The sequence below is a fragment of the Sorex fumeus genome, unplaced genomic scaffold, assembly GCF_029834395.1.
Source record: "Sorex fumeus unplaced genomic scaffold, SorFum_2.1 ptg000201l, whole genome shotgun sequence".
In the NCBI taxonomy this organism is placed as follows: Eukaryota; Metazoa; Chordata; class Mammalia; order Eulipotyphla; family Soricidae; genus Sorex; species Sorex fumeus.
The window spans coordinates 485,166-509,236 of record NW_026606258.1 but is presented as its reverse complement, the minus strand read 5'-3'; the positions used below and the strand labels follow the sequence as shown (position 1 = coordinate 509,236).

At 50.2% G+C, this 24,071-nt stretch overlaps 1 protein-coding gene across 3 annotated transcripts in view; it reads left to right on the top strand.

The window, feature by feature from the left end:
* The window catches only part of ATG2B (autophagy related 2B), an 84,958-nt gene extending 64,479 nt beyond the window's left edge, over positions 1-20,479 (top strand). For 2 of the 3 annotated variants that reach the window (XM_056108274.1, XM_056108276.1), the window contains 11 exons: positions 761-869; positions 1,500-1,694; positions 2,454-2,555; positions 7,128-7,206; positions 9,199-9,406; positions 12,651-12,720; positions 13,236-13,318; positions 14,486-14,607; positions 14,984-15,138; positions 15,554-15,703; positions 19,259-20,479. In XM_056108274.1, the coding sequence (XP_055964249.1) occupies positions 761-869; positions 1,500-1,694; positions 2,454-2,555; positions 7,128-7,206; positions 9,199-9,406; positions 12,651-12,720; positions 13,236-13,318; positions 14,486-14,607; positions 14,984-15,138; positions 15,554-15,703; positions 19,259-19,489 (1,504 nt within the window). In that variant the 3' untranslated portion in view covers positions 19,490-20,479. The remainder of the gene's footprint in view (positions 1-760; positions 870-1,499; positions 1,695-2,453; positions 2,556-7,127; positions 7,207-9,198; positions 9,407-12,650; positions 12,721-13,235; positions 13,319-14,485; positions 14,608-14,983; positions 15,139-15,553; positions 15,704-19,258) is intronic. The other variant, XM_056108275.1, reaches the window with a different exon arrangement.
* Positions 20,480-24,071: the final 3,592 nt, after the last annotated feature.

Genomic DNA, 24,071 nt, shown 5'->3' with positions numbered 1-24,071 from the left:
TCCAAAAAAAAAATTTTAAGCTGTTATTTAAATATTACAGTCAGAGTTTTCTACTAGAGAACCAGTGTGCCTTGTATCTTTATTGAAACGGTGCCTTAGTGACCTCTTACTCAGAGAAAGTTTTGGTAGCCTCTGGGTGAGAGCCTGTGTCCACGCTTGGTCACTAAAAGGAAGAGGCCCCGGCCGGGCCCTGCCCTGTCATCACAAGGCAGCCACGGGCCACGTGAGCCAGGAGGCGCCCTGTGCCCTTGCCCCCAGCACCCTGCAGGAGCAGGTAGCCTTGGTGGGCAGGCAGAGCCCTTCCAGGGTGGGCAGACCTCTGGGTCGCGGGGCCAGGACAGCCTTCATGGAGTCGTTCCTTTGGGCACAGCGTTGCATAGATGAAACCCCTTCTCTCTTCATGGGAGAGTTTGGAAACTCCTTTAACTCAGTTGTAATTCGTTGCTGTCTTAACTCGAATGTCTAGGACTTGTATTCTGCAAAGGGTTTTGAAGTGATGAGGAGGCTTCATTTCTGAGTCCCGTGATCAGATCAGCATGTAGGGGTCCCTTTCGCAAGCAGCTGGTCGCCCTAATGGCAGCATTCGCACTCTCCCTCTCTCCAGAGGGTGGAAATCTGGGGTTTTGAATAGAAGCCATACAACTTGTGGAAATGTAGCCATCGGATTGGAAATTGGCTGTCTCTTTTCATCTCGGTCCTGAGGTCGTTGATGGTTTTTCTCTGAAAAGCACGCTGACGAAAGCTCTCCCTCCATTGACAGCAGTCCCCACAGTTCTCCTTCTCACACCCCCACAAGACACGGACGGAGTCAGGCCTGTGGGGGGAAGGGCAGAAACCCCGACTTCCTGATGGAAATCCAGCTGAGCAAGGTAAGACGGCGCTTCAGGAGGGCAGATCCTCCGCAGAGAAGGGGGCGTCGGCGGGCGGCGTGGCCCCTCGCTCCCCTCGGGAGCCTGAGTCTGTGGCTTCTTTCTAGACAGTGGCAGCGTCAGGGGGCGTGGCCTGCCTCTCCCTGGACCAGGTTTGGCGAGCGCCAAAAGATGTCCAGGGGGGCTGTGTCCCATGATCCCAGCCCCCGTGGACATCATCCGCATCCAGCTCTTGTAGCTCGTCCCAAGTTAGGCCAGCCCCACGGAGTAGGGCACTCAACATAGAGGTGGCGGTTTCATTTGTTTGCTTAGATCTCTGGCCCGTTTTGGAACCGGGACCCTGACTCTATGGATTTGTTTGCAGGCAGTTTAATAGCGAGGCGAGATAGGATATCTTCCTCTTGCTGAGGGCACTTGCTGCAAGGAGAAGGAATGTGACAGGTCAGGTGAGAAATATCGCTCAGGTTGGCCCTCGGGTGCCCGAGGACGGAGGAAACAGTGAAGGCTCCAGTTAGGTCGCGTCTCCCTCGGCCCTTCGGCGGAGGTAGAATTCCTAGAGAGAGATACGTGCTAGTTTGTGTTTTAAAGGGAGCGTGTGGGCGTCAAGCTGCCTGTCCCCTCTCCTCGAAGGTGAAGTTCCAGCATGAGGTGTACCCGCCGTGCCGGCCCGAGGGGGAGCCCGGCCCCGTGGAGCACCCCGTCTCCCGCCAGGTGTTCATCGTGCAGGACCTGGAGATCCGCGACCGGCTGGCCACGTCGCAGATGAATAAGTTTCTGTACCTGTATTGCAGCAAAGAGATGCCTCGGAAGGCCCATTCCAACATGGTGCGAGGGGAGGGAAGCTTTGGATGCCTTGTGTTAGTCGGGGGGGGGGGAACCTTCCTTTATGGGGAACTGGCAAAGAATTTGAACTGGGGGAGGTTACTGGATCTCTTTTCTCATTTTGACAAGAGATCCCTCTTCAGTGTGCTGTTTAAAGTTTTATGTTTACAAAATGATTTTGCACGTTGGGCCAGAGTGGTAAGAAAGCAAGTAGGGAGCTCGCCTGGCATGCGGCTGACTCAGGTTGGATCCCGGCATCCGATAGGTCCCCCAAGCCTGCCAGGAGTGACCCCTGAGTGCAGAGCCAAGAATAAGCTTCGAGCACTGCCGGCGGGCGTGCAAAACAGAACAAAAAATGATTTTGCTTGTTGGTTAGAGGGTCTGCTTACTGTAACTGTTGATTTGTTGATACCTGAGAAAACAGGAAGTCTAGTGATGGACACAATAGACTGAGTGTTGTTGGAAGTGTTGCCAGTTTCTCACACTTGTATGGAAGTTATTTTCAAACTGCGAGCCTACGGATTAGCTCCAAGGCTCAGCAGGTCGTGATAACCTGCATGTCCCCCCCTACAGAGAATTTAAAGAGAATCAGGAGTCTTTAATCAGATTCCGGAGGAGTAGAACGTGTCCCTCAAACCGTTAGGGAACTCCGTGTTTGTTTCAGTATAGAAAATAGAAGTAGGAAGTTGGACTTTCCTTTCCCCTGGCTTGCCTTTGGGAATGACAGCCAAGACGTGAGGGTGTTCTTCTCTTCTCTGGCAGTTGACGGTGAAAGCCTTGCACGTGCGGCCCGAGTCCGGCGAGTCCCCGCAGGAGTGCTGCCTGCGCGTGTCCCTGATGCCGCTTCGCCTCAATATCGACCAGGTAGGAACACGCGTGGCACCCTGGAGCCCCGACGAGACCATCTGCTCTGCAGGGGCAGCGAGTGATGCAGTTCACTAGAAGGACAGCGTTTTGGAGCTTCTATGAAAGCTGCACCATGGAACCAGGCCTCTGCTGCCAGCAGACGGGCCCCACCGTCCCCAGGGCTTTGCCGGCGGGCGTGCACCAGGGGCGTTCCCGTGTGTCCCTGCCGCTCTTCACAGCGGTGTGGTTGCTTCCGCCAGCCTCGTTCTGTTTCGCCTCTTAGTTCTCTTGTGCTTAACGTTCAGGTGGTCACAGTTTGGCTCCCAAGTGACGCTGAGCATCTGTGTGCTCGCCGTTTGAGCGTCATTTTGTGCAGTGTTGTGTCTTGCTAGTTATGAAGGTTGTCGTACTGAGTAGGAGACTTTAGCATAAATATCAACATAAAAAATTCCAGGAGCCAGACATACAGTATAGAGGTAAGATGCTCGCCTTGTGTGTGGCTGGCCCGGGTTCCATCCTCGGCTTCAGCTATGGATGCGTGAACCTCTGCCACGACTCAGCCCCGAGCACAGAGCCAGGAGTCAGCCCTGAGCACAGAGCCAGGAGTCAGCCCCGAGCACAGAGCCAGGAGTCATCCCTGAGCACAGAGCCAGGAGTCAGCCCCAAGCACAGAGCCAGGAGTCAGCCCTGAGCACGGAGCCAAGAGTCAGCCCTGAGCATGGAGCCAAGTGTTAGCCCTGAGCACGGAGCCAAGAGTCAGCCCTGAGCACGGAGCCAGGAGTCAGCCCTGAGCACAGAGCCAGGAGTCAGCCCTGGGCACTGCTGACCGCTGCTCACACAGATCCATCCCACGCCCCAGTTCTGAGAACATTTCAAAAAGGTGGTAATTAGTATCTCTCAGTTGTTTTTCGTAGTCAAGGTTACAAACCCTTTGAATTTTTTTCTGAATTTCAGATGTGTTTATTTCAAATGGATGGTGCTTTCCCATTCATCGAGTTTCCGGTGATGCTTCTGTGTGAAGCAGCGTCCTTCCCCTCCTGCTTGTGTGCCGAGGGCAGAGCTGCGGCCGGTACTCACCCGGGCCTGGGCCTGGCTCTGTGCCAGAGCACTGTGCCGTGAGTTTCCACTGCCCTTCTCTGCTCTTCTGGCAGTGAAAGGGGACGCTTGGCCATTGTCTGAAAGCCTAATCTTTTTTTTTTTTAATTGCCACATCCAGCCACCACTGGGGTTGTGACTAGGAGCCCCCGGCTGTGCGTGGAAGTCCGTAGGTGGTGTTTAAGTCCATGCCAGCATGGACCACGGGCGTGCCGGTGCCTCATCTCCCGTACCATCTCTTCAGCCCTTTGTCCTTTGTTTCTTTAAAGAGCACATTTCTACCTGGAATTTTTCTTTTTCCTTGATTTTATTTTATCATAGGCACCATGACTTACAGTCCTGTTCCGTGGGAGAGTTTCACTCCCCACACTGCCCACACTACCCGAGTCCCCTCCCCTCCCGCTTAGTGCTGCTCCCAGAGCTTTCTGCTAATCCTTCTCGGGCTCTGTTGCCTTTGGGCAGTTACTCCATTTCTTTCTATCCTTTACGTCCTACAGGTGGGGAGATCATTTGGTGTCTGTCACCTTCCCTCTAACTTCACCTGGCATGGTACTTCCCAGATCCATCCAAGTAGCAAAAAACCACGTGACTTGATTTTTTTTTTCTTTTTGGGTCACACCCAGCGATGCTCAGGATTACTCCTGGCTCTGCACTCAGGAATCACTCCTGGCGGTACTTGAGGGACCGTATGGGAGGCTTGGGATCGAACCCACATTGGCCACATGCAAGGCAGATGTCCAAGCCACAAGCCACCGTGCTGTCGCTCCAGCCCAGCTTCCTCTTTTCTTAGGGCCCGGGAGTATTCCTCTGTGTATTTGTACCATAGTTCCCTGAGCACTCAAGTTTCCTCATTTGTGCTATTATTGATGGTTCTGCAAGCAACCTAGTAGCGATGTCTCTTTGGAATCGAGATTTTGGGTCTTTGGAGTAAATGGCAAGAAGAGGAATTGCTGAATCATATGGGAGCTCAATTCCTAGTTGTTTTTTTTTTTTTTTTTTTCCCGGAGAGCCCGGCAAGCTACCGAGAGTATTCGATATGCCAGACACAGTAACAACAAAGTCTCCAATGGAGAGGTTACTGGGCCCGCTCGAGCAAATCGATGATCAACGGGAGGGCCTTTACCTTTGCCTTACCTTTTTTTTTTTGCTTTTTGGGTCACACCCAGCAATGCACAGGGGTTTCTCTTGGCTTATGCACTCAGGAATTGTTCCTGGCGGTGCTTGGGGGACCATATGGGATGCTGGGAATTGAACCCGGGTCAGACGCGTGCAAGGCAAACGCCCTACCCACTGGGCTATTGCTCTAGCCCCCAATTCCTAGTTTTTTGAGAAGTGTCCATATTGCGTTCCAAAAAGGCTGGGCCTCTCACTATCCCACCCACTGTGGATGAGGGTCCCTTTTCCCCCACACCACACCCATGCTGGTTTTTTTTTTCTCTTTGGGTCACACCCAGAAATGCACAGGGGTTACCTCTGGCTCTGCACTCAGGAATTACTCCTGGCGGTGCTTGGGGGACCATATGGGATGCTAGGAATCGAACCCGGGTTAGCTGTGTGCAAGGCAAACGCACTACCCGCTGTGCTATTCCTCCAGCCTGCTGGTTGGTTTTTGATTTTCATGATGTATGCTTGTCTGACTGTCGGAAAATGGTACCTTGCAGGTTCTTATTTGCATTTCCCTGAGGATGAGTGATACAGAGCATTTTTTTCTTGTACCATTTTAGCCGTGTGTGTCTTTCATCCTTGAGGAAGTTTCTGTTCAATCCTTCCTCCCATTTTTTGATTTGATTTTTTTTTTCCTTGTCAAGCCCTGCCAGTGCTTTCTCCATCTTGGATATTAGCCCTTTGTCAGATGAGTGTTGGACAGATTTTTTTCTTCACGTCTGTGGGGTATCTTTTTATTCTGGTCAGACACTGTTGAAACTTACCTGGAATAAATCCCCACCACAATCGCCCTCTCCAAAACAGCTGAAGCAATTCGGAAAAAGAAGAAGATGGGAGGCTTTCTCTTTCCAGCTTCAAATTGTGCTCAAACATGGTAGTAATCAGGGAGGGTGTTGGGCAGACTCAACTTCAGACAGACTCTTGGGCCAGGGAAGTAGAACGGAGAGCCCAGCGTCTCTGTAGGCTCCGACGAAGGAGCAGAAACAGGGAGTGGAGCCAGGAAAGCCTCTTGAGCAAATGGTTCTGGGAAGACTGACCGGTCCTATGCAAAATAACGCACTCAGACCCCTTTCTAAGGCCTCACACCATAGTCAGGTCAAATGGATTAAAGCCCTCCCTGTCAGACCCGTTCTATCAAGTATCTATCAAGTATTGACTCGGAGTCAGTGCTGTGGAGATGAACACATGGGGCTCCTTCAGACCAAGGTGCTCTGCACCGACCAGAGTTAAAAGACACCCACAGACTGGGAGACTGTCTGCCCACCACGGCCCGGAATTCTCCCTGCACTTTTGTTGAAGGTGGTCAAAACAGCCACAGCGCCACCCAGTGGCCTGAGGGTCAGCTGCAGACGCAGATAGCACATCCTTAACATACACACCGGTAGATCAATAGGCAATATATGCAACGTAAATTAGGGTGTAAAACACAAAGGTTTACGTGTGATGCATAGTGCTGTGAGCTGTTCTTGCGTGCACTACCCTCTGCAGAACCAGACCCTCTCCCACGTGGCTGAGGATTGTCCCTGAATTATCCGTATGCCGCGTTAGAACAACGTCTTAGATTCGTTGGAATCATACTTTTTCGGAAATTTTGTGGCCAGGAAATTCACTTCCACATTGAATTTTTGTGGTATTGGTAATTGCTTCGTATTTAGAATTCTTTTAAGTGGAAGGAAATAATAAGAACAGGCATGGACACTTGATTTTCTTACATGTTCCAAATGAATTTGTTGATTTCAGTACTAAAGTAAAACTGCCAGTAACAGACAAATATGTCCTACGTGTACTTCATCAGGACAGTCCTACATTTTTGCTTGTACTGTATCGTTACAATTATCAAAACGATTGCTGGTACTGCATAGCAATAGTTTTTAACTTTTATTTCAAATACCGTATAATAAAGAGAATGTATTTAAGCAATGTACTCTGGGAGGGAGGAAGGTGAGGGGGAGGGAAGGAAGGAGAAAGGGAGGAGAGGAAAGTGGAGGCAAGGAACTGACTGGAATTGAGTATAAGAATTCAGTAATTTAGGGGCTGGAGCAATAGCACAGCGGGGAGGGCGTTTGCCTTGCACGCGGCCAAGCCGGGTTTGATTCCCAGCATCCCATAGGGTCCCCTAAGCACCGCCAGGGGTGATTCCTGAGTGCAGAGCCAGGAGTAAGCCCTGTGCATCGCTGGGTGTGACCCAAAAAGAAAAAAAAAAGAATTCAGTAATTTGTAGCTGTATGTGATAATTGGTAAAATAAGAGACTTTGAGACACTTTGATCATAGTTTTAGAAATCAATTACCTTTCTTTTCTTTGAGTTTTTAATTACATTGCTTTGTTTCAGGATGCCTTGTTCTTCCTAAAGGATTTCTTCACAAGTCTTTCTACAGAAGTAGAGATTTTAATGGCTCCAGATCCAGAAGGTATGAGATAGCTATAGTTTAAGCCAGGTGCTTGGGTGATTTTGATTCTTCTTCTTCTTTTTTTTAAAATTTTTTTTTAATTTTTATTTTTATATATTACACTTTTTAAGACAATTACTAGCACTATTTTAAAAATAAATACTACTGATTTTCTAAAAAGTGTGATTATAAAACAGGCATATAAAATGTCCATTTATATCAAGAGTAAAAGATGTAGTTAAATTAGTAGTGATTGATTTTTTTTTTAATTTAAAAGAGGTTGAGAGAAGATTCTGTTCACATTACACCAAGAAAGAGCTTTCACAACTTTGCAGATATCCACGTTAAAAACTTGTCTCCTAATGTCTAATGACTCTACTTGTCATTAATTTGTCAATTGCTCTTTTTTTTTTTTAATTTTTATTAGTGAAACACCACGAGGTACAGTTGTAGACTTACAAATTTTTGTGCTTGGGTTTCAGTTATACAGTGATCGAGTGCCCATCCCTCCACAGTGCCCATTCTCCACCACCACTGATCCCAGTGTCCCTCCCACCCCCCATCCTCCTCCCATCCCACCCTGCCTCTGGACAGGGCACTCCCTTTTGTTCTCTCTCCTTTTGAGTGCTGTGGTTTGCAGAGGAGGCATTGAGTGGCAATCATGTTCGGTCTATAGTCTACTTGATTTTGATTCTTTTTTAGCCAAGACTTCACTACTCTGCAAAGCTCTCATTTAGATGGGAGGGAAGGATAGAAACATTCTCAAACAAGAGCCGACAGCATTTGCTATAATAAACCAACCCTGAATGAAATACTGAAAGACCATTCATATAAACCAAACAGCCAATTGTAGGAGAACAACCCCATACAGTAAAATGGCAACACAGCCCTATAGGTCAATAATTTCTCTGAATGTTGGTGGACTGAACTCTCCCCTCAAAAGACACAGTGGCAGAATGGACCAGGAAATAAAATCCATCGATTTGCTGCCTGCAGGAGACACATCTAAAGTCACGCAGAACAGACACAGGCTCAGAGTAAAAGGCTGGAAATAGTCATACAAACCAGTGGTAAGCAGAATAAAGCTGGGACAGCCACACTTATATCAGACCAAACAGCATTCGTGATAAAGAAAGGAATCAAAGATTGGGGCGGACACTGCTTATTGGTTAAGGGAGCAGTATAGCAAGTACTAACTTCGACACACACGCCACTAATGTAGGCTCAGCAAACCTTGTAAGGCTTTGCCCACCGCCTAAAGAAACATTTGGATGGCAACACAGTAGTAGTGGGGGACTTCAGCTCTCCAGTCGCCGCTGGACAGGCCAGCTAGACAAAAGAACACCATAGGAAGAGCTAGAAGAACTGGGATTAGTAGATATCTACAGGGCCTTACATCCCCAAAAAGCCAAATACAGATTTTTCTCTAGAGCACATGGAACATTCTCCAGGATAGATCACACTTTAGGGCATCATTACAAACCTACATAAATCGCAGACATAAAAACCATACCAAGCATCCTATCAGGCCTCCGTGCCCCAGAGATAGAAATTCATCGTAAAATACGTGATTTTGATTAAGGACCTTTATTGAGAATCTTTTTTCTTTTCCCTTTTTTTTTTTGTTTGTTTTTTGTTTTTTTGGGCTGTACCTGGCAGGGCTTAGGGTTTTACTCCTGGCTCTGCACTCGGGTATCACTCCTGGAGGTGCTCAGGGGACCATAGGAGGTACAGGGGCTCAAACCCAAGTTGGCCAGCAAGCACCCAGCCTGCTGTACGCTTGTTCCAGCCCCTTCACTGAGAATCTTTATACTCATTTATATAAATACTCGTTGTGTTTCTTTAAAATATGCAAATATAGTTAATGTCCGCATAGTTTGAAAGGTGAATCTATTTTTTCTCTAGAAGTAATAGTGCGTAGTGAGTGAAATGCCGCCGAACAGGTTAACTTCAGATTGAACGTTTGCCCTGAAGCGTGTCTGATTTGTCCAATGTGCATCTTCCGCATTTCAGTGAGGAAGTCTCCTGGGGCTGATGTCACCTGCAGCTTGCCAAGGCACTTAAGTACCTCAAAGGAGCCAAGTCTGGTTCTTTCTTTCCCTGGGCCAAAGCAGCCTTCTCAGCAGGACAGTGCCAACGCGGAGGACCTGGTTAACGGGGAGGAGGAGAAGGACTTCTCGGCTGAGGAGGCATCGTTTAGTGACCAGCCCGTGTTCTTCAGGTGAGTTCCTCGGTGTCGACGACAGGTGCAGTGACTCAGGCGCCTTCGGGATTGCTGTGTGGTCGGTCTGTGTGTCCCGCTGCTCAGCAGTCAGCGAGGGTCTGAGTTGACGCACCTGCACTTTTGTCATCCGACATAACTCTCGGCAGCCCTGACCCAGGGGCCCTGCAGTGCTCCTGCCAAGGCTGGCATTTCCCTTTCCTCCCAGCTCTTTCCTTTTTCACGCCCTGGGTCACGCTTTCCAGGAACATCACAGCTGCATCTTCAGGCACCGTTGTTGGTTTTTTTTTGGTTTTTTGTTTTTTTTTTTTTTGCCCTGTAATCGCAACTTTGGCCTTCCTGCTTTTTCCCCTCACGGAAGTTCTCATTGGCTTTGGCCCTGACTGCCATGTGCCTCCGCCCAGGCTCCCCAGCTGAGTGGGCCCTGCCCGTAAGCCAAACCCTGCCCGCAGATGTGTGCCCTGGCTGTAGCCCACGGCTCGCCTCCCGGACCGGTGCCTCTGCCTGTCCCTGTCCCTCGTGCACAAGCCCCTGCTTCTGTCTTCCTTTCCCAGTGCGTGGGTCTGGGATGGAGCATGGCTCGCTAGGAGAAGAAAGGGTGAAGATCCTTCCTCCGTGCTCCTCCAGTCACTGAAAGGAATTCTCCGGGTTTCTCTGCCCTTCCCACAGGCCCTGAGCTTCTGTGTGTGGTAGTGGGGGCGGGCATTGTGAGGGGACGGGGGCGACCCACCTGGGCAGCCAACGCTCGGCAGAGTTAAGCGGCTCAGTAAGTAACGGTGGAATGGGAAAATGAAAGGGAAGAGGAGGACTGCTCACGGCCTAACTTGGCAGACACACTGCAAGTGGGATTAGGGCAAGCACCCATGTTTGTTGGTCTGTGCCATGTTTTTAATATCTTAGGTACTGATGAGAAGGAAAAAAGATAAAATATGAAAATTAGAAAGATTTCAGGTTATGTAATCTCTGATGAGTCTAAATCTTAATTGCAAAAGACAAACCTCTTTTCTTTTCATAAAGTGAGCTTTTATTTATTATTGGTTTGGGGGTCACACCTGGCAGTACTCAGAGCTCACTCCTGGTTCTGCACTCAGGAATTAATCCTGGCAGTACTCAGGGGATCACGTATGACATCAGGGATCGAACCCGGGTTGGCTGTGTGCAGGGCAAGGACTCTCCCCACTGTACTATCCCTCCTGCTCAATTTGTGAGCTGTTTATTTTAAATTATTTCTCTACCCCCCAAAGTGTATCTTATGCAAGAAATTGAGTATTCCAATCACATACTAATTGTTTTTTTGTAAACACTTCTGGGTCAATCTGACACGTTTTTAGTCAGCTAAAAGTGTTCCAGCCTGACTTAACGGTTCATTTTTTCCCTGTTGGGCTAGTGAAAATAGCTTTTAGAGTTCCACTCTTTGTTAAAGGTCAGTCGTCTTTGGACCATACTCGGCAGTGTGTAGGGCTTACTCCTGGCTCTGTGCTCAGGGTCACTCCTGGCTGGGCTTGAGAGGGACCACATGGGGTGCCGGGGATCAAACCTTGGTTGGCCATGTGCAAGGCAAGTGCCCTACCGACTGTACTCTTGGTCTAGTCCCTAGATTTCCATTTCTGGTCTCAGTATTTCCTAGAGGGTTTCAGGATCCAGTGTAGTGACTGATATTGTAGTAACTGATGCTGCTCACATTATTCATCGCTCAGCAGCTTGAGGAAGTGTCCAGAGGTGAGTTCGTCAGCAGGCCAGGGCTGCGTGCTTCCCTAATCCCAGTTCCCGAGTTTGCCAAGTCAGGCTGTCAGCAGTCTTCTCGTCCCTCTCACTTTTCCATTCCACGGTTGCTTATTTACTGAGCCACTTAACTCCGTGTGTACACGTTTGAGTTTACAATCAAAGATAGATGGTTTGTCCTAGTCTGTGCCAGGGAGAGAGAAAGTGCGTGAAAGACTTGGGCACATTTCCAAATGCCCAGAAACCCAGAGGGGGTGAGTATTGGCCAGTGACCCAGGATTCCAGGCTGCTTGTACAGAATGTTTGACTGTGTGTCAAGGAGGCTTTGGATATACCGTTAGATTCATTTTACAGGGGGAAATGTCTCAAGTTCCAATGTACCTCCCAGCTTTTTTGGTATTTTGTTTGTTTGGGGACCTCACCTAGTGGGCTACTCCTGGCTCTGGGCACCTGTGTCACCCCAGACATTTGCCCAGGGGACCATATGAGGTGCAGGGGATGCAAACCGGGGTTGACCAGGTGCAAGGCAAGCACTGTGCGGTCTCCGTCCCTTCTACTACTCCCAGCATTGGAAGCAAGTTCCTTTTGTCTGAGGTGCGCCATCAGCATGTAATTGACATCGCATTCCCACCCTCGATGGGGAGCCTGTCTCTGAGCATTCAAGAATGCTCTCTGGAGTCACCAGTGCAGGTGAACAATCACTGCCAGAGAGACCCAGACCCAGGGTCCAGGTCTCTGGGCACAGTCGCCCAGGCTGGCGTTCCTGTCTCTGCCTCACCCTCCCTCTGTTTCATTTTATGATCATAGTATTGGCTGAGTCTTTTTTTTTTTTTCCTTTTTGGGTCACACCCGGCGATGCACAGGGCTTACTCCTGGCTCAGCACTCAGGAATTACTCCTGGCGGTACTTGGGGGACCATATGGGATGCTGGGAATCGAACCTGGGTCTGCTGCGTGCAAGGCAAACGCCCTTACCCGCAGTACTGTCGCTCCAGGCCCTATTGGCTGAATCTTAAAGATTGCTGTCGTTACTTTATTCTCTGTGTGAAGTGAGAATACATATAAAATGAATATTTCTTAGGAAAATTTTATCTGGTAAATTAAATGGGTCTTCTTAACTTTTTCTCTTCACGGTCCCTTTTTGCCTGAGAAATTTTTACTTGACCCTGTGAATATAGGTATATAAAATAGGTATGCCAATCACTCACTGAACTATCATACAGAAATTTATTTTGAAACACTTTTTGAAGACTTTTCATGACCCTCACATTAAGTTTTAAGAATTTAGAGACTAGGGAAATGTTGAGAAAATTTAAATATACTAAAGGAGGTTCAGTTTATATGATAAGACATTGGTTCACTTGTTCTTTTGCATAAAGATAGACATTTTCTCTTTATTTAGGGCTTTTTTATGGTTTATATTGTTATATAGTTTATATTGTAAGTACATTGTTTATATTGTATTAGTAAATACAGCTTATTACTAATATTAGATATAAATACTGTCCTTTCTTTATTTTTAGAGAATTTAGATTCACATCAGAAGTTCCCATTCGTCTTGATTATCATGGAAAACATGTATCAATGGATCAGGTTTGGACGTTTTTGTTTTTGTTTTGGGGACACACCCAGCAGTGCTCGGGGCTTACTCCTGGTTCTGTGTTCAGAGATAACTCCCGGCAGGGCCGTGGGCATCCTCTTTGGTACGGGGCATTGAACCTGGGTTGACTGCATGCAAGGCAGGCACCTTACCCACTATACTATCTCAAATCCCAGGTTTGAAATTTTTATACAGACATTCTCTGCAAATTATTTTCTGAGTGGGTTTGCCTTTTTTCAGGCTTTATGGTCATATTTATATATATGAAATAAAAACGTAAATCAGTATGTGTAAAAGTCGGTTCCATTTTTATGAAATATGGATTTACGAAAGAGCCTATGAGTGAAACTTTTCATGATTGGGTCATAGATATTTTAGAATATGTGTTTTTTGCTATATATGTTTGAAACTCCTTCATTTTGTGTTGGTGTCTTTGCTTTCCCCAAGTAACTGTCTCAGCGATAAGTGTCTGACTACAGACTAACAAGGATCTTTTTTTATTCCAAAGGGTACATTAGCTGGAATTTTGATTGGTCTAGCCCAGCTAAACTGCTCGGAATTAAAACTGAAGAGGCTCTTCTACCGGCATGGGTAAGTTGACTTACGTGTGAGGCTTGAAGGTGGAGTCACTGAAGTTTATGTGAAAAACTGAGATTTTGGTGCTGGCGTGCTAGCACAGTGGGGAGGGCGCTTGCTTTGTGTTCGGTCAACCTGGTTCAGTCCCTGATGTCCCACGTGGTCCCCCAGGCACCACCAGGAGTAACCCCTGAGCATTGCCAGGTGTGGCCCCCCCAAAAAAAAAAACAGAAAAAAGTCGGTAGGTTCCTTAGCACACATCATTTTACGGTATTGTTTGTAGAGAGCTCATTTTTAGAGAATTTTCATTGAGGAGGGGTCATTTTTATTCTGAAAGGAGTATTTCAAACACTATGGTCTCTTTAAAAAACAGCTTTAGTTACAAGTATTTTGAAAAAAATAATCTCTCAAACTTGTAGCTTATCTCGTTTAGCAAAAAGGTTGGGCCATCAGTCTCACTGTAAGGTAGCTAAGGCCTTTGTTTATTTTGGGTTTGGGCCCACACCCAGTGGTGTTTGGGGATCGCTCTTGGCAGTGCTGGGAGATCACTGGGTTGAGTGCTTGCAAATGTGTGACAGTTTGTAGATCTTGAGTTAAACGTGTGCCAGAGCTTTAGAAGTTCAAGAAATTAGAGGACGGAGTGCTTGCTGTCCACGAGGAAGGCTCAATCCCTGAGCCTTCCCTTCCTCAGGGATTGAGCCTTCCTCGTGGAAAGCAAGCACCAAGCACCAAGCAATCCCCAAGCACCAAGCACCAAGCACTCCCCAAGCACCAACCCCAAGAGTAGCCCCTGACATAAGCCTAATAAATTATTAACTTCGTAGTTGAATTATATGCGTACGTATATATGATTCAGGTTAACTATCTTTGATCATTTTGTTCTAATAGTAAATTTTCTTTGTGTTTCTATTTTTCTTCTCATTATTGTCTCAGGGCTCCTCCTGGTGTTGCTTGGACCCATGTCCAGCACAGTGCTCAGGGAACCTCCTGGCATTGCTTGGGGGACCACTGGGCTCTGGGGATGACCCCGCGTGCAGCATGCGAAAGCCTGTGTGCTGGCCCCAGGCCCCCAGTTTTCCTTGTCTTAACGAAAAAGAAAAACACCTCAGCTTACTTACCTCAAGGTCGAAGCCTGCAGGTTTCTTTCTCCCTTCCGCACTCTAACGGTCGCATTTGCTCTAGTTTGCTCGGGGTTGACAAATTGTTCTCCTACGCGATCACGGAGTGGCTGACTGACATCAAGAAGAACCAGCTGCCGGGGATCCTGGGCGGCGTCGGGCCGATGCACTCACTGGTTCAGCTCGGTGAGTTTGCCTGGCCTCGTTGGTGATGCTTGCTTACTCTTGGGGGTTTCTTGATGCCTTGAAGCGTCTCCCTGAGAAGCAGCTTTGTAGAAAACTATGTAGTCCCCCCCTATGGACCCTGCGTCCAGTTCCAAGGCCAGCAACTGCCCCAAGTTTGATTCCTGGCACCCCTGGGCCCCGCCAGGAGTGACCCCTGAGCACAGAGCCTGGAGTAGCAGCCTTGAGCTTAGCCAAGGGGGCCCAGATCCCAAAGAACCAAATGCCCTCTACCCAGGGACAGAGTGACATTGGTGGCAGTGCACAGCTCCAGCCCCCCTCCTCCCCCCCCCCCCCCCCCCCCGCCCCGTTAACTGCCTCCTGTGAATTCTCGTTCCAGTGCAAGGTCTCAAGGACTTGGTCTGGTTACCGATCGAGCAGTACCGGAAGGATGGCCGCATTGTCCGGGGCTTCCAGAGAGGGGCGGCCTCCTTTGGCACCTCCACGGCGATGGCGGCTCTGGAGCTCACCAACCGGATGGTCCAGACCATACAGGTACCCGCTGAGGCTAGTTCCCACCGTGTGAGGCTGTGGCTGGCCAGTGTCGCGGGCCTAGCGGAGCCCGGCACGCAGGGTCAGGCTGGCTGGCTCTTCGGGGGAAGCAAGGGTTAGCTGAGCATTCGCTGCCCCGCAGTCGGAGGGGAGGGTCTCAGTAGCTGGGGGTGGGCAATGACACCGAGGCTTGCTGTGGTGGGCAGGAGCTCCCAGTGACCCCCACCCCCAGTTGCTCTCAGTTGCCTGGTGTTCCGGAGTGTTTTCCGAGGACCCAGGAAGGCGTGGAGCAACCCCGTCCCGAGGTCACTTCTCAGTCTGCCAGGATGTCCCGCCATCCCATTCTGCCGCTCGCCGCCGGTGCTCCGCGCACAGACTTCCCCTGACTCCTCCCCCTCCTTTCTGCTCGAATGCCCAGGCAGCCGCCGAGACTGCATACGACATGGTGTCTCCCGGGCCACTCGCTCTCGAGCCCAAGAAGCCCAGAAGGTTCCCCCATCACCGGCTGGCCCCCCAGCCAGTGGACCTGCGGGAAGGCGTGGCCAAGGCCTACAGCGTGGTGAAGGAGGTGAGCGTGCGCCAGGCGGGGGACCTCACGGGAACCTCCCTCCAGGGCCTGGCTTCCGGGAATGCCGGCGTGGCAGAGACTGGCTCTTTACAGCCAAAACACCGGGGAGGGAGTGACATACAGGCAAGGCCCAGCAGGTCCCAGCAACTGGCCGTGCACAGCCGCATTTGTTGCTGTGTTGACCTCAGCAGGGGTTAATTTATTATTTATTTATTTATTTATTTATTTATTTTAGTGAAACACCATGAGGTACAGTTGTAGATGTACAAACTTTTGCGCTTGGGTTTCAGTTATACAATGATCGAGTACCCATCCCTCCACCAGTGCCCATTTCCCACCACCACGGGTCCCAACATCCCTCCCACCCCCCATCCCCCCCATCCCACCCTACCTCTGTGGCAGGGCACTCCCTTTTGTTCTCTCTCTCCTTTTGGGTGCTGTGGTTTGCAAGAGAGGCATTGAGTGGCGATCATGTTTAGTCTATAGTCTACCTTCAGCATGCTTCTCCCATCCTGGGAGCATCCTCCCAACACCCTTTATTTGGCGCTCCCTTCTCTGAGCTGCCTTTTCCCCTAACGTGTGTGGCTGGCCTCCAAGCCATGGAGTAAACCTCCTGGTACTTACCATTCTTGGCCCCCACGAATAGCTAAATCAATTCTTGGGGGAAAAGAAAATGGGAGGACTCAACCCCCCTAACTTCAAACTCTACTACAAAGCAGTAATAATGAAAACAGCATGGTACTGGAACAAAGGGGGGTTAATTTTTATGAACTTTTTCTGGTGGTGCCCGGATGGAACCTGGGGCCTCACACATTCAGAGCAAGAGCTCAGCCCTGCGCCCACCCAGATTCCCTTAGAGATGGAGCTTCCGGGTCATCCCGCCCCCCCCCCCCCCCACTGCTGCCCTGAGGGTGCTCCATCTCTGGTCCTGAACGTCTCTGTGGTTCGTGTGAATGATTTGTGTTAGACACTCCTTGGTTTGGTTTTTGAGCCCCTCTCCCGGCTGTGCTCAGGGCTGACTCCTGGCTCTGTGCTCAGGGATCACTCCTGGTGGTGCTTTGAGGGACCATATGGGATGCTGGGGATCCAACCCGGATCAGCTGCATGCAAGGCGGACGCCCTCCCCGATGGACGATCTCTCCAGCTCCTACGCAACTTTTTTTGTTCCAAGATACATTCCTCTTAATTTGTGTTTCTTTATATGAAGGAGCCAGATTTACGTTCCTATCAGCAGGCATGTAGTTTCTGTTTTTCTCCTTCAAATAGTTCCGGGAAAAGGTTATGGGAAATGACCTTCTGTTCCTACCTGCAAGAAGTTCTTGTGGGTGAAAATGGTCGTTTGTAACTTTGCGCGTGGGCATTTATTAAGCCCAGAGGGAGTTTGACTTTGCAACACCCTTGAAGCATCGTTCCTTGTGGGTGTTTTCAGGGGGTTCTGTTGTAATCTTCTCTCGTGTTTTTTCTACTCTGGCATGAAAAGGGCTACGGAAGGTAAAGCCTGTGATTTAGTGACTGGGATTCACTCTGGATATTCTCTCATACTCTGTGGACAAGCAGAAGTGTCCAGCTGGTCTGCCCTGAGGGACCTGACCCAGCAGCCAGGGATGGACAAGTTCCAGCCCGCAGGCCGGGCCCACCCTGCTTTGTATGCACCTTTGACCTAAACATGAGTATCACATTGTTCAGTTTATTTATTTTTTTTATAAATCGAAGGGGTTTGTGAAAAAGAGAGTAGATATGAAAGTCTGTGGAAACTTTGTTATTTTCTTTTGCTTTTTGGGTCCCACCCAGCGATGCTCAGGGGTTCTCCTGGCTCTGCACTCAGGAATTACTCCTGGCGGTGCTCGGGGGACCCTATGGGATGCGGGGGATCGAACCCAGGCCGGCCGCATGCAAGGCAAATGTCCTACCCGCTATGCTATCGCTCCGGCCCCTAACGTTGTTGTTTTCCAAGGCAGTTTCAAACCGCAGGCGCCCAGCCCTTCCTGGCGAAAGGCCACCCTGTGTGAGCTGGTTAGTGAGGGGAGGAGTGGACTCACAGGAACCCTGTCATGTGCCTGAACCCCGCCCGCTGCCCCGGGCCTCGGTTTCCCCTCAGCTCGCTCTTCTCTTTCCCCAGAGATAGACTGTCTGTGGCAGGGCTGGGACTGGGAGCTGCATTTGTTCCTGTGCCACCCAGGCCACAGGTCGGGTGCCCGTGTCATGAGAGCCCTAGTCACCTCGTTGCTGCCCCTTACAGGGACCCGAGATGGCATGCGGGGAATCATGTCTGTACTGTATGTGGTTCTAACCGGCTGCTGCCTTGTAGGTGGGATTTAAAGAGCACTTGGGTTGGCGGGCACAGGTTGCTGTCCGTCTGCGTGCATGCTGAGCTCGTCCACCCGGGCCCAGCACTGCCAGGAGCAGCCCCGAGCCCCGCGGCACGGCGCCCAAACCCAGAGCGCCGAGGTCTTGCTCTGACCTCATCCGACCCTCCTGCTCACCCCGTGTCATGCGTTCTGCACCTGTGCTGGCAGAAGTCACCTGGCAGGCTTGCTGGCAGTGAGACAGGTGCAAGACTCCAGACCCAGGAGGCCTCGGGCCTTGTGCTGTGTTCCCCACTGACCCCCTCAGGGCACGGCACTGTCCCCCTTGGGCTCCGTCCTCCTGCCCACATTGGACCCCCGTCTCGGCCAGCAGGCGGCACTCGGAGCCAGCCCAACCCTAGAGAGAGATGGGCAAAGCACGCGAGCTCCTGCCTGCTCTAACCCAGCGCCACCCAACAGTGAAGATGGGTCTGGCGTCCTCAGTCCTCAGGAGAGGGACGCCAGGCTCTGCCCCGTGGCGCTCCTGCTCCTGCTTCTGCCCGGGACTATTGGGTCGGGCTAGCTCTGTCTTAATTCAATGTTGCAGTTATCTTTTTAGTACATAACTAAAATTAAATAATTTTCCGGAGCTGAGTGGAATTTAGGGTGGTTTTATTATTTTGTTATACTTGAATCCAAGGAGCTATCACCATATTTCTTGAGTGATTATATTCATCCAGAAAGCTTTATTTGCTAAGTTTGATTTAGCTAGAATGATTAATAGTGCGAGGGAAGCTGTTCTTGGATTATTAGATATTTCTGAAAGCTTCCTTGGATGAAATTGTAGTTTAGCTAAATTTTCTACATATGCATGTCACAACATAAGGCCAAATTGTAATAATTATCTCTTCCTTTCCCTTATAATTAGAAATATGTCATAAAATTATTCATTACTTTGAAATCAGTGGTTTCTTTAATTTTTTCCAGTTCTAAACATAGTGTTGATGAGCTCTGCTAAAGAGTGTGTCACATTGGATGATTCAGAGTATTTTCTTTTTCCCCTCTTTATTTCGGGTTCTGGGGCAGCGAGGCTCAGGGCTTTCTCCTGGCTCAGTGCTCAGGGATCAGTCCTGGTGGGCCCAGGGGACTCTATGGGATGCCGGGGATCGAACCTGGGTCTGCCGCGTGCAGGGCAGATGCCGTCCGCGCTGTGCTGTCGCTCCACCCCGCAGAGCGTTTCCCATCACTCACCTTGTTCCTGACCTTCCAGGGAATCACCGACACTGCCCAGACCATCTACGAGACGGCGGCTCGGGAGCACGAGAGCAGAGGGGTGACGGGGGCCGTGGGCGAGGTCCTGCGCCAGATCCCCCCGGCCGTGGTGCGGCCTCTGATCGTGGCCACGGAAGCCACCTCCAACGTGCTGGGGGGCATGAGGAACCAGATCCGGCCCGACGTACGGCAGGATGAGTCGCAGAAGTGGCGCCACGGGGAGGACTGACGCATCGGCCGGACGTTTTCTCCGCGGAGACGGTGACCGGGGTGGAGAGGCGGCGTCCAGCGTCCCTGGCGACAGCTCTTGAGGGAATCCATTTACTTTTATTGTGCTCATCTCAGGAACAAAAGCATTTGTTAGCTATGTAATATCAAAGCAACATGCAACCAAAAAAAAAAAATTATATTGTGATGTTTCTTAGGGCTAGTTTGGTACCTGCCTGTAGGAGTCTTTGGCTGGTGTCGGACGTCCATAAGCGTTTGCTGCCGAGTCAGTGGGAGGCTCGCCGCCCCACTGACGCTTCCTTAAACAAGCCCCCGTGCCCAGAAATGGCTGAGCGCCTTGAAAGCACTATTTCTGTTGCTCGGATGAGCTGTTGTTGCTGTTGTTATTGTTGTTTTTTCCTCGAGTTCGTAAAAGAGTCACCACCTTGACACTTTACCTTGAGCCAGAGAGCAGACGCCCAGGCAACGCAGAGCAAGTAGGTAGCACTTCCGGTGTCAGTCCCGGGGTGGGAGGCGTCGCCTCACCGGGCCCGAGCGCTCAAGGATGGTTCTCCCCGGCCTCAGAAGCCCCCGGGTGGAGGCGGAGGCGGGGACTCGCAGACAGGTTCTGTCAGGTTGCACTTTATCCTGTGGGTCGTGTACTTAGTGACTGCGTCCTGTGCTGCATTCTTTATATCATTGACAAAGCCACCAGACATGGGAAGAACACGTCTGAGAGTGTAAGGGGGGATGGTGACCCCGATGGAGCTGCCCGCGGCTGGGAGCGGATAGGGTGCTCATTCACCCACGGGGAGTTGTTTGTACGTTCCATTATACACCGCAAAGGGCACACTTGTGTGTGGAAGTGGCTTTCACTCTTCAGAAGTTCTCCAGAGATGCCCGAGTCAACTCTTTGAAAGTTACCATTTTTACTTGGTTAACAATGTACATTTTGATAACCTGTCAGGAGCGAATAAAGCATTTTTATTTAAAGGTCAAGTGGTTTTATGCTTCCTTGAATATTTTGCTTTTTTTTTTCCCTTCCCTTTATTTTTATGATTTTATTTATTGAATCACCGTGAGAGCAGTCTCGGTCTTACAATGATGAAACACCTGTCCCTTCACCAGTGCTCATTCTCCACCACCAAAAGCCCCAGTATACCCCCATCCCACACCCTCCCCCTACGTGTGGGGCAGACAATTTCCACATTACTCTCTCTCTACTTTGATCACATTCAGTATTTCAACACCAGACCCACCATTGTTATTTGGGATTTTACCCTAACACTCAGATTTGCCGAAAAGGCAACAGTAGACAATTTGTTTTCTATTGCTGGTTATGAATAACATATGATGTCGTGCGGCCACAGAAGTGGCCACGCGTATTTTGCTTTTCTTAAGAGCATATACATAGACACACTGCTCTGATTGATCCCAATATTTAGGAATACTTTCTAAAATATATTTCTTGTGCTCAGTGTCCGTGGAGTCATCCTGTGGGAGAGAGAGTGTTCTCAAGAACTCAGCCCCCGACCCGAGGATTCTGGTGGCTGTGTGCCTTCACTTTTGAAAGTCGCAGGGAACATTTCCCAGGAGGGCGCCTTGTAGGTCAGAGCTGCCTTGCAGTTTGGGGGTTAGAAAATGACAGGGAAGCAACTGCCGGCTCCGAATTTCCTAGAGAGAGAGCAAGGCACACACCCATTTTGTCTTACCTTGTTTCCTATTTATTGCCAGGTCACATTTCCCCCCAATTCCCCCCACCCCCCACCCCCCCACCCCCCACCCCCCCCCCTCCCTGCTGTCAGAGGCTTCCTCTGCCTCTCCGGGTGGCCACTGTCCCATTAGACCCGGCCATGTGGAAAGGCCCCCCTGCGGGCCGGGGGCACAGTTGCGACACCCCACCCCTCAGCCCTGATGCTCCTCATTATCCCTCCTAATGACACCGGCTCTGTGTGTCATCTGTGATGACAGAAAGGCACCGATCAGACTTAATGTACTTAAAACTATTTCCTGAATGAAATGACATTTCCTGTAGGCTGTGGACTAGAGCTCAATTAGCCGGAGTAGCGTGAGAAATCTTCCTTGCATTGAGTTCCCAGTGGACCTTTTTTGGGCAAATTAGGTTTAAAAATCCCACCCAGACCTCTGTCTTCCAAATGCAAACTTGGGGGTGTCCTTTCTCTGCAGGGTGTTCCTGCCGCTCTCAGCACCTCAGAGAGCCCCAGTTTGAGTTCCATGGAGACCCTCTGTTTCCCAGATCTTTTGCATTATTAGATCTTAAGCATTTCCTTTATTTTTTAAAAAAAATTTTTAATTTTTATTTATTTTGAATACCCATCCCTCCACCAGTGACCATTTCCCACCACCACGGATCCCAGTATCCCTCCCACCCCCCGTCCCACCCATCCCACCCTGCCTCTGTGGCAGGGCATTCCCTTTTGTTCTCTCGCTCCTATTGGGTGTTGTGGTTTGTAAGAGTTAAGCCTGATTTTCAGGGAGAAATGTTGGATGATTTACTTTCCATTGATCACTTTGTATATAAGGAGATGTCGCGCGGCCGCTTACGTTTGGAATAAAAGTCCTGGTTCCCGCATGCCCGAGCTATGCTTGTAGAGGCTCATGGTCACCGGGGTTCCATCTGGAGAAGGCGGGATGCGGCACCTACCCCATCTGGGACTTCCTGGTGATCTCGGCTCTGATTGGGACCTGGAGCATTCTCCAAGCGTTTCCTTTTAGGACGCGTCTTTCCAGATTTGTGTTGCAATGACAGAGAAACAGAGGGCTGGGAAGCACCCTTGGGTGGCCAGGTGCGCCACGCCAGACGCATCCGGCGGATGTGTGGGCCAGACATGGGGTCTCTGAGGCTCATGGTCTTCATCAGCCGGGGCTTCTTCCCACCGAGCCCACAGAGACTGCGGGTGGCGAGGTGCACATGACGGGCCCCCAGGAGTGTCGCCCAGAGGTGGCCCATTGGACCTAAGTGTTCTCAGTCGCATCACAAGCCAGCAGCTGCGGGCTTTAGGGAAATGCATTCTGAGTGGCCACAGCCTGTGCCACTGGCCTTACAGGGGGAACTGGCGGGCCGACCCCCTTGGCTGTCTTATTCCATGGCCCCTGGCATCTCCTGTGACTGCCCCGTGCCTTAGAGGCGTCTCTGCCCAGGGTCTGGCAAGCTGGGTCTGCCTGAGTGTCCCAGCTACTCGGTGTCCCCACAGCGCACTGAATCCACCCGCGTCGCAGAAGTGAAGCTCGCCAAGGCCAGGCTGTCTCTCCTCTGGGATCCGGGTCCCAACTTTCCTTCCCAGCAGAACATTCATTTAACCCATTCTGGGCCTTTTCTTTATTTTGCTCTTTTGGGTCATGCCTGGCGGGGCTCAGGCTACTCCTGGCTCAGTGCTTGGGGATCACTCCTGAAAATTCTTAGGGGACCATGTGCCAGGGGTCAAAGCCAGGAGGCCCCTGTACACAAAGTGCACTCAACCCATCCCTCTCGGGACCCTCATCCGCCCGTTTTAGTTAGACGACGCTCCTGAGACAGGTTAGCAAACTTACATTTTAATCATTTCAGATACAATTTGTTTTTTGTTTGTTTTTTTTTTTTTTTTTTTTTTTTTGCTCTGGATCACAGCCAGGGGTTACTCCTGGCTCTGCACTCAGAAATTACTCCTGGCAGTGCTCCGAGGACCACATGGGATGCTGGGATTCGAACCTGGGTTGGCCGCGTACAAGGCAAATGCCCTACCCGCTGTGCTGTTGCTCCGGCCCCTCCGATACAATTTGGAATCCCCCCCGCCCCAAGCATACATATTTAACTTCGATTTTTTTTAAGTGCAAACTCTTTAAGGTGAGAAAAATATCATCCCAGCTGGGACTCGTGCCAGAAAGGGGAAGAATACTGAAGACAGGCATTTGCTGCCACCTCATGTGCCACTTTCTTTTTCTTTCTTTTTTAATTTTTGTGTCATACCCAGCGATGTTCAGGGATTACTCCTGGCTCTGCACTCAGGAATCACTCATGGCAGTGCTCAGGGGACCCTGTGGGATGCTGGGGATCGAACCTGGGTTGGCCGCGTGCAAGGCAAACGCCCTCCCTGCTGTGTGATCATTCCGGCCCTTGTGTGCCACTTTCACTGTGGCTGTAATCCCCGTTTAATTTTTTTCAGCCCTCTCCGAGCCCAGCAAGCTACCGAGAGTATCTCACCCACATGGCAGAGCCTGGCAAGCTCCCCGTGGTGTATTCGATATGCCAAAACAGTAACAACAAGTCTCACAATTTGTTATGAGACATTACTGGTGCCCGCTCGAGCAAATCGATGAACAACAGTGCTCCAGGACAGTGGTCCCTTAGAGACTGTTTTGTGGGTGGGTGCCTTTGTGCAGGTTAGTCCCCACTACTGCCTCTCCTGCACCGGAAGTGCTTTCCTGGGACCGAGACCGCAGCTGCTGGAGGGGAAGGTCTAGATCCAGCACTGTACACGTGCCGGGACTGCGCCCCACGCTCATTTTTCAAAAGCCTTGTGATGTGACGTCAAGGAAGTTATTCAGGGCGTTTGCTGCTTCCTCCCAGAAGTTGGGTGTAGTTCCTCAGAAGCTGGGTGGGCAGT